This window comes from Diadema setosum, chromosome 14 (assembly GCF_964275005.1).
Source record: "Diadema setosum chromosome 14, eeDiaSeto1, whole genome shotgun sequence".
Taxonomy (NCBI): Eukaryota; Metazoa; Echinodermata; class Echinoidea; order Diadematoida; family Diadematidae; genus Diadema; species Diadema setosum.
This window is the reverse complement of record NC_092698.1, coordinates 19918922-19934625: the sequence shown is the minus strand read 5'-3', so window position 1 is coordinate 19934625 and position 15704 is coordinate 19918922. Positions and strand designations below refer to the sequence as shown.

Sequence of the window (15704 nt, the reverse complement as noted above, 5' to 3'; positions counted from 1 at the left end):
AAACCATTTGTCTGACCCTCAAAAAAAAAACAACAACAACTCTGATTTGATACAGCAATCTCTTATGCAGTTCATTAGTTCGTCATTTTGATGAGTTAACCCCTCATGTCCAATGACGATCTCACCATGCCATGTATATGATTATGCAAAATCACCGAAATTGAGATTGCATGTTCCTACGCACAGCAGCTCACATGCATTTGCATTAACAGTCAAGTTGCTGTCAGTTGCCTTGTATAATGTCTTTCACATAATTATTTGCTGATAGTGCCATCTTCTGGTTGGACAGCAAGAAGCTTTGAAAAGAAAATCTAAAGAACAACGAACACGGACTTTTTCGCAGATCCATGAAATAAGGCAGAACATTTTCAAAGGACATGCTTAATTTCAATTGTCAATAATCTTTCAGACAATATCAATAAGATGCATACGGCTTAATACTTGAGTTTTCATTCACACACTTTTCAATTAAGTTAATCAAAGAAACAGACGGACAAAAACAAATAGAAACAATCCGTATGAAATGATAATGGCAAATAAATCACCGATTGGCATCATTATCTTTCCACATTAATTCGATAGTTTCAAATAAAGAAAATGAAGACCTAGAAAAGTCTTGGTATTCACCGCTTGATCTAACGCCCTCTTTTCGTTACATTTGCTCTCATATTGTTGCAAGGAGGTATTTTCGTATCGAAGTATACAGCGCTGACGTCACAAGCTGTAGAATACCGACCAATACCAATGCCACAAACAACCTTATCGTTAACCATGAATACACTTCACTCACCGCAGCATATTAATGTTCCATTTTTATAGCGATTGCACCCCGCTCTCGTGCGTCAAACGTCTGCAATTTTGATGTGATACTCAATTGGGGCAAAATCGGACTCATATTCTCATATTAATAACAAAATATGGATGTAGCACCACTGGGGATGTGTGTATGATATAATAATTTGAGCTATCAATTGCATGTGTCAATACACAGAGAGAAAGAAAGAAAGAAAGAAAACACCCAAAATTTTGAAGTCCAATGAGCGTTCAATACGATTAAAAAAAAAAGTTTCGTCAGTATACAAGATCTGAAATTGGGCCGATTATCGTTCATCGCGAGACCATGACCATCAAAATCAAATATCGTCTCTGAGCCCCTGTAAATTCTTAAAATAGAGAAAAAAAGTCTGTGCTGATTCACTCCAATGAAAATTGGTGCGTACCATCGAATACTTGAAATTTGGACAGCTTGTATCTTTTAGTCCTTGTAAGAAATCTAAAAAACAGCATTAATTTTTGACATCTTTAATTTTCGGTCTCGAAACAACAAAGTCTGGAGATGAACTCTCACCTCTTCCTAACTCCTCCTCCTACTCCTCCTCCTAAACTATTTCACCCAAATGCAAACTGGCCAGTACACCAGGTTGAAAATGAGAAAGAGCATCGGGTAGACGTATCTGGCCATTCGGTCGAGTTGAGTCGATGTCCAGTACATCTCCTCGCCGTACACCATTGGTGGGTTCTCCTCGCAGTGTCCAGCACCGGACATGTTATCACCCTTGCCTCCTGGAGAGAAGTACTGGGTCTGGTACCTGCTCAACCGTTCCTCGTCCAATCCGGACTTGTTGGACAGGGGACTGTCCCGGTCGCTGGTCTGGGAACACTCGGTGGCAGCCCGTGCCTTACGTCTCTCTTCTCGCTTGGCCTTCATTTAGTCGAGCGAAAACAACAAGACGCAAAACTAAAGATTAAACCGGGGGTCACGCAGGAGGCATGACTTATGTAAAATTTTGGAGAATTCTCCGTGTTTCACAAGTTCAACCACTTCTTATCTCCATGTAGGCATACGACCACTGAGAAGAAGCAGCTAATTGACACATTTTACCATAAGCAGAACCTCAGATGTTTAATCCCCATGCTGGTGTAATCATCATCACCACCAAGTACCTCCTCATTGTTATCATAATTCACATTCTTATTGTCTAGCGACACAATAAGGCGACCCATTTCCATTATGATTATCTTCTTTTCTCCGTCTGGGTGCTTTAATACAAGCCCTCCTCGACCGTTTAACACTTCTTTAAACTTTTGAAGAGCGGGTTGAGAAATGCTGAAATTTATATGGCATGTACTATACACTCTGGTATTTGACGTCATCACTATATGTACTAAATCATGACAGGATGATTATCCTCGGCAAGGAGGTATCATTGCTGATACGTCCTTGTTCTCGGTAAGCAGTCTGACAACGCTGTTATGGGATATGTAAGTAACGACAGAAGAAATTTATGTTAGGACGACGTGAGTCGTACACTATAATAAACAGATAAACACGCGTACATATTATTGTCATGCTCATCGACAGGAAGAGAATTCAGACTTGAAAAAGAACTCGTTTGAAACATCAGTTTAGAAAGGCGCTTCATGCTAATAGAGGGTTATTATTTGAATTAGTATCATTACTATCATTTTTATCATTATCATTGTCATAACCAATTATCATTATTACTTTTTAGTTTTACTATGATTATTATCATCATTTTTGTTACCATCATCAACATAATCATCATCATTCTCATTCTTTTACACCTTGAACCACATTCATACCAGCACTATTTTCATTCACATTTGGCGATCTGGATTATTTTGTTTGTGCTCGACTGTATGGGCGTCCTTTGGCTCGCTAAACAGTTTTATTTAAAAACACGATTGCTGGGCTGGACCCTACTTAGCTTGACATTGTATTAACTTCAGCGTCTTGAACGGCTCTTAACTATTTATCTATGATTAAAAACGCGTATGAGAGACATGATTACACAAGAAAAATTTGTTGTTGTCCGAAACATGGAGAAACACGAACGCATTTATAGCACACAACGTTACTATTCTCGGCCAAATGTAGAATAACACGTCAATGCCAAGCAGGCAAGAAACGAACAATCAAGCGAATCGAAAAATTCATTTCGAAGGTAATTCAAACTCGTCATTGTCAGCGCCGCTGCCTCCCAGCCTCATTACAAAATAATGTCATCCACTTGAGCTATCTGTTAAATAAAATGTTCATCACGTCGGCAATTCAATTCGACAATGAAATTTTGCAATAAAAGAGATTCAATACTTGAATTTAAGTTATATGGACATTCAACTTTCTGAAACTCATCAATCTGCTATGTGTGTAACGTAAACGCATACCTTCCGCTGTGTCCCCCATGATGCCAACAATATTGTCCATTTTGGCACTGAACAACTTTGCTGAACGGTTAATGATTGAAAGGATGGTATGAATATCATAGGATATTGCCTTCTCCTTTTACTGAGTAATGGATACTCAAGAAGACAGTGGCATATTATGATAATATTCTTCCCATGGCAGTTGTATTGTCCTTGTCAAGTCTCCTCATCAACATTCGACGTCGCGACTGCGCCGCGCTGACATTTTGCAAAGGGATTAATGGATTGGGCATCAATGCATGGGCAGATTTTGAGTCTTTAAAAACAGAACAAAGCAAAATATAAGAAACAACAGCATCAACAACACATGGGGCATAGAGTCCGTTACCTGCAGCAGGAGGAGATAGTTGGCCAAGGCGTATTCTAATAAGGCAACGAACACGAAGACAAGACACGCAGCCAGCCATATATCGATTGCCTGGGAAAATGGGGGAAATAACGAAAATGCGTCAAAATCTTCACCCATAAATATGTCAACTATTAATCATCAGAAAAAAATGCAAAAATATATTTTCACAAAATGTGCCGTATAGCTATAAACTTATGGTCAATTGAATCCAAATTCAAATAATCAACCTAATCACTCGAGGTGAAAGGACGATATCAACAGATATTTATTGTTCAAAACCTACAAAAACGACACGAATAATAGGTCTCAAAAGCTGATTTGCCTCCTTAGATCATGCTGGTCGAAGAGTTAAGATATAATACATTGTAGAATATATACTTGAATGAAGTAAAAATCATCATATTACTCGTTATTGTTGAAGCATCATAAGCAGTACTCACAAGTAACAATTATTGTTATCAGTTTGAAGCTCAATAAAAACGAAGGTTTCTTGTCATGCGGTATACTCGTAAGGCAATGATTTTTATCCCCTTATCTGCTTATCATTTTATGGGATTATCACAATCATCATCGTTTTCTCCTCTGTCTGATTTGTGTCTTTAAAACGAATGCAAACTTGACTTATGGAGTGGACATACTAATGAACGGGAAATGTTAATGCTTCAATCTGGAGGAGCTTTTTCTGGTCCTTCTGGCTCTGTTCTGAGCACACATAATCCACCTGCCAGTGTAGGCGACACGACATTTTGTTAATGTGACAAGTGTACCGGCAATGTTTTCTCCAAGTACTTACTAAGGGTTAGGGTTATAGGCTTGGGATAGGGTTTCAGATTTAGATTGATGTGACTATTACATTTTTGGTTAGAGGTATGTTTGTGGGTAGAATCTCCTTGTTGTAGTTTTCTTTCCGCCTTTCTTTCTTTTTCTTTCTTTCTTTCTTTCTTTCTTTCTTTCTTTCTTTCTTTCTTTCTTTCTTTCTTTCTATCTTTTACCTTGGCGTAGGTGACCACGGGGAGAGACTCCTGGATACCGGCCGTCATGGTAGTGATGGTGAGCACGGTGGTGATGCCGAGTGAGACGCGGGCCGGAGCTGCCTGGGCGTCGATGCAGAATGAAAGCCAGGCCACGGTGACCAGCAGGATACTCGGGATGTAGACGGTGAGGAGAAAAGACTGCATCTGCCGCTGGAAGTGGAACTGCACGACAGCCAGACTAAAGTTCCCTGCTTCAGGGGTCCCGGGATGAAGAAATGGCCCCGAAAAAGAGGAGTGAAGGGGTGTCACTATCATCTCCCCAAAACGTTTCTCCTTCCCTCCAAGTTCTTAATTCCCTTCCCAGATTTTTCCCCCCTTCCCCTTCCATCTCATCCTGCAGTGTTAAACGTGTTTCCATGGACGGCATGCCCGGTCTAACCCCCCTGTGATGAGCACTCGCACTCATGTGAATTTGCGTCAATTTAAGAAAATCTCTGACCTGCAATATCAGAGGGAGATCAGTGCAAGCATCTTGTCTATTCATATTCACGTGACATTGGATAAAAGCTCAGTCGTTAGAATATCGGAAGATGTTGCCGCATCAGGCACCGTATAAAATGGTCGTCTGTGGATTGTGACCAACACCTATCGTCGAGGAAAGAATTGATACAATTCCAATACAATGGGGAATCATTCCATTTTTTTTTCTGAAGAAAATTATTGTGAGAATCGAGCACAGAACAAAGTGATGAGGAATTCCCCGAAAGTTAAGTTACAATCATTGACCAACATTATTCTACTCTGGGTATTACATTTCGAGTCGCTATTGTGATACTTCAAAGTGTGCTGGACTAATTTCGGCCAGTAAGTTATCATTCTATCTCCTTCGCTTCAATATCATTGTGGGGGTAAATTCCCTTCTAGCCTATGACGCGCGTGTCGAATCGAAATATCGTTGCTAGGAGGGTGCCAAAATTCAGGAACAGCCGTGGTTTCCCCTTCCACTTTGAATAGCATTAAACAGAGCCACCAAATCGCGTATTGGCCCTTCCGTGCATCGCGAGGATTATACGGGATGACTAAGTATAGCATTAGTAAGACACTTCGCTGTCTGCTCGTTAGCGTCATCTTTTTTTTTTTTTCACATTCATGTCACGCACACGGCTTACTTTTAGCTGGAATGTTGCCATCAAGGTAATTGCTCGTGTCGAAAGATGGGCATAAAATAGAGGAAGAGAGTCATTTGGGGCATTGTAACCATGGAAACACGTTTATCATCCTGAAATATCCGTGTTTATGTTGTTTGTTTGTTCAACTTTTGTTTTGTTTTGGGTTTTTTTTTTCTAGTGTGCTGTCACACTGATTTGTGAGGGAAGGGATCAAGACAAGAGTGCAGAATGGGTACAGGGATAAAGGTTGGTTATTTTAATTTTCATCAACGCAAAAGGTTATGGGACTAAATATGGCGGGATTATGCATGAAAGGAAGGATGTTTGTTATTAAAAAAATTGACAGTCATTAGCTAACCGCAAAACATTTCAAAGGCCTAAAATACAAACAGTATTTATGCTCCCAAGACCCGACGGTGCAACACCATTCACCTTACACGTCTATATAGTGCAAACTCAATATCAAATTGGTACAAGAGAAAGGTGAACTTTATTAGATCATCAACGTAACTTGCAAAAAAGCAACCACCGACCAAAGAAAACTACATGCAAACATGAAATTGTACCATGTCAGTTCAACGTTTTTGCACCGATGGGAAAATCTAATCGTTAGAATAGCAAAAACAGCAAACAATAGATTATACATTAATATCCAGACATTAAAAAACATGTGGAGTGTTTTCAAATCTGGATGTAAGTACCGTGACAAATTAATGAATAAATCATCGATCACTGTCGATGTTAAAGAATAAAAACGCATGCACGTCTACCGTGGATGACATGCATTTGCGGTTGACCGGGACCCAGTGATCGGGAAAGGAGGGAAAGAAAATATTGATTAGATGTGAAACAAGTCAGAATTAGATTGTGCGTGTGTTGTGTGTGTATGTGTGTGTTTATGTGTGCGCATGCGTGCGCGCGTGTATGTGTGGGTGAGCGTAGGTGTGAGCTTGTGTGTGAGTGTGTGTTTGTGTGTGTGTATGTGTGTGTGTGTGGGGGGCCCTCTGGTCATGTTCTAGTCATGTGACACACAGACAAGGACAACGTACCCGTGGAGTATGGGACGGTGATGTTCTTCGTTTCGATTTTCGTCATCTTGAAGCTGGGAATGCTGAGGCCTGGCTCGACATCGACGTCGTCATCACCGATGTAAAGCTGTAGATGCGTGATCGGATAGCTGTCTGGAATTTTAAGATTTATTACATAACATGTTGGACCTATCTATCTTCCAGTAATTTGATTGATTTTGTACCTTGCAGAGATTATGCACAATACGTACATTATCACATACCAAAATAATGTCATAAAATTTGAATAGCTATAGGTGAGAAGGCCAATGCAGCAATCACAGAATTTTATATGATTTAAAGGGGATGGCTAGTAACTGATCAGTGGGAATCAGTAGGAATGCTGGGCGATGATTGCTCCAATCCTTGTGGGATTCATTTAAGAGTACATTATATATCTATTGTTGTGTGAAAATTATTTGCTTCAGAATGGTCTCATATTCAAGTAATGTGCATTTCAATGTTTCCAGGTTAGCATGCCTGTACAGTGTCGGGGCGATCGTTAACGGCCCGTTGAACTGCACATTACTTGAGTATGAAACCATTCTGAAGCAAATAATTTTCACACAACAATAGATATATAATGTACTCTTAAATGAATCCCTCAAGGATTGGAACAATCATCCCCAAGCATTCCCACTGATTCCCACTGGTCAGTTACTAGCCACCCCCTTTAAGTCAACAAAGGTATTTCATAATTAACGACGTATTTCGCATATCATTGCTCGTTATCATTGGAGTAAAGCCTAAAAACTCATGAAGTCAACATTATATGATGAGGTATACAGTACAGGCAAATTGCATTGATTCAGGTCAACACGTACGTTCATCATTAAGATTATGGTGGTGATTGTGGTAATGAATGATTAGCACTTCTTTCCTCTCGAAAATGAAGATAAGGAAAAATGTGAACATTCACAGATAACTAGATAGAAAAAAAAGAAGAAGAAAGAGAGGGAATGAGAGGGGGAGGGGAAGGGTTGAATCTTCACCTGAGACTGAGCACTTCCATCATCTAAGATGATTGATTAGATTACTATTGCTCATGTTTTTTATGGTGCATTCAGGGTGAATTTTTCCCAAACACCAGTGTGTCTCTTTAGCTTCTTGGTTCCCTGCACGTAAATACATCGTCTTGCTTGCCACTGTAAGTTTAAGTGTTAGATGAGGCACTGGCATTGCTGTTTGAGGTCCCACCACCTTGTTTCTTCATCATGCTTGGTCCTTATATACGCCCAACCCCCCTCTTCTCATTTAGTATACGACCACCCTTTGAGGACCGGAAAACAGCTCCCCAGTTTGGGGTTGGGAAGTCATTACTGAACGGCGAGACAAAGCTTCATCAACGTCAATCCACCGGCAAATTGTTTGCCGTCATTCTACACTCTAAGAAAAAAAGGTTCTCAAATGGTTCTCGTCGGCTCCAAAATGGTTCTCATCAGATGGTTCTCGCAAAATGGTTCCGATGAGCACCTATAAATGGTTCCCAATCGAAATGGTTCCGTTCGTCACCATTTGCTAGTATGCGACCCAGTCCCCGAGTGTTATTTGTGGTACTCCTGCAGGTCAAACAATATCTTTAGGTCCACTTTCATTTTTCCCCTTGCTGTATATTCGAATGTCAGATGTAAGAATCACCAAAACTGTGGTATTGGTATACAAAGATATTGTATGTGTTTCTACTGCTGTGATAATAAAAAGTACATATTGTTTTTATCGTAGACTAATGACTTCTCTTGGCTGCGTGCCAACTGACAGCTGCCACCATCCAATTTTAGCGCTCGATCAGATATGCGTACGCGTAAACGTACACATACTAGTACTGCACTGTAGGACTACTAGTATGTAACCGCGGCGGCACGCGCCGCGGCTATGTAGCCCTGTGCTGCCTGCCTGCGCCTATCGCAAACCTACCACCACATAGCGGCAGAGTGCCAATGCAATACCTACATACATGCAGCGGCAGCCGGCTATAGTGTAGACACTTACACAAACACATCACACCCATAACGAACGGCACCCGGTAACGATTACTTTTGACAAAGTGGACTGGAAACGTGTCACTGTCAATTTCATTTTCGCCATGGCAGTCATCACAATTTAGGAGAAGAGGTAAGATTTTTAGTTTTAATGTGGTTTTATCTCATTTTTAGATGACATTCGTTCGACGTTGGTACAAAATCAAGTTAGAATGTTACGTGTTAGATTCATCACTCAGTTTTTGTTTTCAGTCAGTGATTAACCTTTAACAGTTAACGGTTAGCTAGATCCTAATGTTAGATCTAATTTGATCGAAACTGCTATCTTGTGTAATGTTTACCAGGTACAGTAGATCCAGATCTATCAATAACATGTTAGGCTGAGCTGACACTTTACAATTAGAAATTTGGCATAGCAATACGGCTCATGGGCTAGCAGAGACTCCAACCCCAAGCACCTTCTGATCTGGAGATTCTCCCGCCTGAAACTCCTAGCAAACGGGAGACCCAAGTTTATGTGTGCGAAGCGCGAAGTTCCTAGGGTTGTAGATGCTCTTTGGTGCTATCTAAGGCTTATTTTTGCAACATACGATAGCAATAAGTAAGAAATCCTTTCCAACGAGAGACATTGAGCCAGGGCGGGAGAAATTAAATCTCGAAGTCACGAACGGGAGAACGGCAGATTTTGCAAAAATGGGTTTTCGGCGGGAGATCTCCCGTCGAAAACGGGAGAGTTGGAGTCTCTGGGCTAGCCCGAACAGACGCCGTGCGGGGCCGGAGCATGGCTGTCACGTTTTTACAGTGACCGGGCCGGGCTAAGTTACTTAACTACATGCATGTAACGTTTAACGTTAGACATTTCTTTGCCTATCAAAAATAGAGTCTACTAACTCCGAAACATAGCCCAAACGCCGAACGCAAAGATAACTGTGTACAAGGAGTGCCCCGGGGTAAGGTCTATACCGTCTACGTGCAATAAGGAAATTTGTTATCTAATGTTAGAAGCTTATAAGTTACAATGTATAACTGTGCTAACGTTAGAGCCAATTAGAGGTCTGTCTACAGCCCAGTAGGCCTAACTGTTAGGTCAAAATCTCTTCAGTATGTTTTCAGGCTTGTTCTTAGTGAGGAGTCACGCCGTGTAATGCCGTGTTCTAGATCTGTTTATCGAATTATAGCAATGACATTGTTTTATTAACGCGGTGTAGGTCTATTGTATCTTTCAATTCATATATCAGGGAAGTGGACACACCAACATGCACAGAAACCAGGGAACAAGTAACTCTGGCCGGGACGATGAAGCAGTACGTACGTGTTTGGGTCGCTGGTGCGGTTAGGGAAAAAGGTAGACTCTACATTGATCAGAGAGACAGCCCGTGACAGACCGTTGACAACATCGGCCAGAACCGTAGGCTTACCACTAGCCAAGAATGAGCTGGGCGGCCACAAGAATTCATCGATCAGAATAAGAGCCCGGGATAGCCCATTTGCAGCATCAGCCAGAACCCTGGGCTAGTCGAGAATGAGCTGTGTGGCTAAGACGATACATCGACCAGAATGACAGCCTGTGATAGCCCGTTGACAGCATCAAACAGAACCGATGGGCTAGTCAAGAATGAGCTGGGTGACCAAAAGAATACATCGATCAGAATGACAGTTTTAGCCCGATAGCCCGTTGACAGCATCGACCAGAAACCTACGCTAGCCAAGAATGAGCTGAGTCAAAGAAAACACACTGATGCTGCCTGAGAAAACCTTTGAGAAATATGTAGATAGGATAGGTAAGTTCGTTTGCATTGACTTAATATAGTGTATTTTATAGCTGCTCTTTCAGAATCTGCCGTCAACCAAATATTCATGTCAGGCGACTTTTTGTTGGTTTGTGTGATGGAGGGTCACATGTTTTGTTATGATCCCAATACAGTATTTGCAACTTACAATGTACCAGTAATAATGTTTCACTATAATTTGCATTTAACAGCTTTGAATCAACTGTATTGGGGGGGGGGGGGTAGACGTAATGAGATCAGACCAGATGCCAATCTGAGAAGTGGAGTCATTCATAGTTCTAAACTTTAAAAGCACAAAAGGAAAATGCTCTTAATGATTCTCCAGTCATTGTGTGGTCGATTTCTGCACACTTTTAAAGTTTGCACCTAGACTGGTAAAACTTTGAATTGCATTTATACCCACGCAGGAATTACGTATTGTGTAGAGAATTGAAGATTATGTAATTTATTTCAAAGCACTGATGCACCTCTTGTCACCAGTTTATATTGCTTTTGCAGAAATACAAAATGTACATGTGTGGTGTTTAAAGGACTGTTGGCAAATTTGGTGAACAAAATGACAAACGCTAACAACATATTATTGTCATAGGCAGGTTATAGGACAGCAGATTCAAACCTCAGCTTTAGGCCTGCATATAGTTTACTCTAATGAATTTGTTGCTCTGCTTTTTAAAAAAAGTGTAAATGAAGAGTTTGTTCGCAAAAACCGATAAGTCCATATTTGCCAAATGGAGATATTTGCGATTAAAGGTCAAGAAAAATAAAGAGAACAATAAGAAATTTTTTGCTTCTTTTGACCATAACTTCAAAAATGTACCTTTATATGTAGTAACGAATATATAATTTAAAAGGTATTATTTTGTACTTTATGACAGAGACCGTACTTCAAAATCTTCAAAAATGGACTTATCGGTTTTTGCTATCAAACTCTTCAAATTTTTATCGATTCCCAATGTTATATATTTTAGATCATGGTTGAGGAATTTTGTTCATTCATGCTTGTGAAACTGTGTGGGTGTGGTATTCTAGCTCTTTTCCCCTTGGGATTCTTATTATCCGTCTCATTATAAAACAATGTGTTCTTTTCTTTTCTTTTCTTTTCTTTTTTGTGTGTGTTTTCGTAGGACATGCTGTAAATTGTCAGAAGTCATGATTTCGTTAACCTGAATTGATACTCTTCTTGTATTTGCAGTTGTATAGATGTGTCTATGGTGCTTTCAAATTGCAGAACAACAACAACAACAAAAAAGGTCACTCGTATATATGTACAAAGATAAGTTAATTCAAGTACTCGACGTTATGAATGTGAAGTGAAGTGAAGTGAAGAAGTGTAAAGCTTATCCTATCCGAAGTATCATACAGTACCAGCAATATAATGTATGTTTTCTGTGACAATACCAAAGGTCCTGTTTAATGGAATTGATTTCCTGCCATTTGTAGTTGCTTTTAGGACAAATATGCGTTAAAAGGAAAAAAAACAACAACACCGAACAAACTAGCAAATATGTGGAAAAAGTTCCTCATACTACTTAAGCAGGTAATGTACTTGCCTTCTGCCTATCTTATGACTTACACGATTACTGTATCTCATCCATGCAGGAATTATTTCACAGAGAATTAGAAATTTTGTTATGTATTTCAAAAGCCTGATGCACCTCTTGCTATTTCATGATCTGTACAGAGATGTGTGATGGTGTTTCAAGAACTGCTCGGTACACAAATGACAAATATTGTGGAAAAAAATCAGTGAACAAATGAAAATATTTTGTCAAGAATATTTGACAGATTATAACATGACAAATTCAAACCTCACCTTTAGATTGTAAAAGTGAAGGTGAATAAATACATTTCTGCGAATTTGTGAAAGAACACATTTCTATGGTTTTCAGTTATTGAGTAATGTTTCATGAAAAAAATATTGGTGAATGTCATGTACATGTATTCATGCTTGTGAAACTGTGTGTGCATGGGTGTGTTATCCTTGCTCTTTTTTTCTTCCAGTGTCAATGATAATGTATGATATGCTGATGTATTGCTAATACTTACATGTTTTGAAGGTATGTTTGACTGATGAGATGAAATTCAGATGAATTCATTTCATTTCAAATGAGTTTGTGATGCACATTTTCAATGCAGATAGGTAATGTACCTTTAAGAATGGTGCCAGTGAAGCACCTTACCAGCACTGCATGTGAAACACACAAAAAATACACAGACATCAATTCACATACTACATTCTAAGAAAAAAAAGAAGGTTCTTTTGAGCACCATTAAATGGTTCTCAGCACTGTCACAATAGCGACACCTTTTTTGGAGCCTGTGAGAACCTTTTTTAAATGGTGCCTGTCAGCACCTTTTAACAATGGTGCCCATTAGAACCTTTTCCAATGAAATGGTTCTCATGAGCACCTTTTGAAAAAGAGTCAAAAAGGTGCCCATCTTTAGTCAAAAAGGTGCCCATGGGCACCTTTTAAATGGTACTCACGAGCACCATTTCATCGGGAAAAAGGTTCTAATGGGCACCTTTTGCAAAAGGTGCCGACAAGCACCATTTAGAAAAGGTTCTCACGAGCACCTAAAAGGGTGTCGCTATTGTGACAGTGCTGAGAACCATTTAATGGTGCTCAAAAGAACCTTTTTTTCTTAGAGTGTAGGAGATATAACTTTTTATGGCGACAGTCTATACAACACCCATCTGCCCTGATGTTGTCTGAGGCCAGATAATCTCAGCCATTCTACTTTAAATATCTTTCCTTTCCTGATATGCAGTCAAAGGAAGGTTCACTGATATGCAGTCAAAGGAAGGTTCACTTTCATATTATTGCACCTGCTCTCTGCTGCTTTTTCTATCTCCCTTTCTTTGGGTTTCTATTCATATCTCTCAATCTATTTATCTATCTATCTATCGTATTTTCATTTGTTATTCCTATAACGCTTATGTAATTTAGATTTGTCGGATATCGCTGGTTGCCATGGCAACCATCAACTCACAATCACTTCAGTCGGATTGTGTGCTTTTCTATTCCAATTTCAGTAAACAATACAACAGTGACTGAAATCTGCTGAAGGGCGAAAATATGAAGTAATTGTGGTTAATGGCCCTGAAGCGGTCTTGTATTATTTACTTCCTCTATTTTTCATGTCACAAAAAGGCATTAAAATTAAACAATAGATATAATAGAAATGACTAAAGAGCCCAGTATTTTCCACAGATTGCCCTTTTGTAGAATTTAAAATCTTCCATGCAAGTTTTGCCTCTGGTGTCATTTACTCATCATTATCATCAACCTGCAAATTCAAGATTTCCAATAATATGGAAATATGACATATCATGATATCAATCGTACATGTACCTATCCCAAACAATGCCTTAGGTCTTATAAATGTCTTTGCATTATTACGAATAGCTCCCCCAAAGGTGGGGTCATGCAGAGTTGAGTTGCTATACACATGGGCCATATATCATGTCAGTCATACATCAAATAATAATGAAATCATAAAGAAAAACATGAGTGTAACATATTTTCTACGCATTGTTTTAGTATTGTGGTGAACAGCGTCTCCAATTGGTGACCTTGAGAAAGTTTAAAGGTGTTGCTCAATCTTCTACCCATGTGTCAATTATGAATTGGGGTATTAAAGGGAGTGAGATGTAATGTTGGGGGGATGAAGTTGTACTACTGCTGGTTAATCTTTCTTCTTGTAGTTTATTTCTGTGTTGTTCATATGTCACATTCAATAATACTGTGTATTGTTATTCATGTACTATGTCATAATTGTGTTTTACTTTGTATTTTATGTACCTACAGGGCGTGCTTGTAAAGCAATTTATTAAACTGAATGCACATACCCTGTCATTTTCTCTCTTCGTTTTTAAATAAGACATGAATATATATAAAATGAAATAAATGACACTGATACATCAAAATGATGAATTGATTATATTGCCCCCTCCCCCGCCCTCCTTGGGCCTGGCAAGTGCCAGCTTGGGTTTTAAGACTTATCTACATCTTCCCTATACGATGCAAGTGTTGTCTTGACCGTTTTTCTCCAGCTTCATCCACGAAGGCCCTGATGTATATATATATATATATATATATATATATATATATATATATATATGTATATATATATATATATATATATATATATATATATATATATATATATATATATATATACATGTTGCGAATTCACGTATTGGCTCCAATATAGCGAAGAATCAAGAAATAAACTAGTAATGCATTATTTCGCCAATAAGAATGAGTTTATTGAACAACTCAAATTTTCGGTGGCCTCCACCTTCTTCAGGAGTCTCGAAGACTCCTGAAGAAGGTGGAGGCCACCGAAAATTTGAGTTGTTCAATAAACTCATTCTTATTGGCGAAATAATGCATTACTAGTTTATTTCTTGATTCTTCGCTATATTGGAGCCAATACGTGAATTCGCAACATGTTTATATATATATATATATATATACACACACATCTCAATCCGTTTCTATAATCACTGATCATTTCTTCTCACCTTTCGTCCCTCCTTTCCCTCTTACGTTCAACAAGTGTCTTTCTCTATTGTCGTCCTCTGCGAGCCTTGACATTATTATCGTTTGTTATTATTATTTTCGTTCGGATACACTGACCGCGTGCGCTCCGTCATTGAGGCACAGTGATACTGATGAGGGATGCTGTACTTAGCCGATTTGGTCCGCCTTCCGAAACTCTCGGGCGACTGTATTATTTACGTTCTAGGACAAAAACGCCTGCTTTATATGACCCAACGAACTGATCTTAGTTTTTTTTTTCCGATTGTCAGGATAATGTTTCCCTATATGTATTTGTACACGTAGGGCCCTACATTGTACAATGATATTGATATTTCTAGTACGTCTGCTTCATTGTAATTAACGGAGACTATCATTCTGTGAGTATTGGCGGCTGATGATTGATATTCTGTGCGACAGGGCAGCACATTGGATCGAAATCAAATGATTTTGAGTCTGAAGATGAAGTGTTCTCTGTTTAATTGCTTTAGCCTCATCTATTGATTGTGTTCGGTGAGTTCTGGTGGATCAATATTAATACACTATCAGATTGGACTTACACAATCACAAATAGCAGAGCTAATTTCTATGAATTCGTGCTGAG

The 15704-nt window shown here is 39.2% G+C and overlaps 1 protein-coding gene across 1 annotated transcript in view; it reads right to left on the bottom strand.

Moving 5' to 3' along the window:
- Positions 1–1384: 1384 nt before the first annotated feature.
- Positions 1385–15704, bottom strand: part of LOC140237863 (glycine receptor subunit alpha-3-like) — a 77702-nt gene continuing 63382 nt past the window's right edge. The window contains exons 6-9 of the mRNA XM_072317794.1: positions 6770–6901; positions 4570–4799; positions 3557–3646; positions 1385–1702 (exon numbers count right to left, since the gene is read on the bottom strand). Of these exons, the coding sequence (XP_072173895.1) occupies positions 1385–1702; positions 3557–3646; positions 4570–4799; positions 6770–6901 (770 nt within the window). The remainder of the gene's footprint in view (positions 1703–3556; positions 3647–4569; positions 4800–6769; positions 6902–15704) is intronic.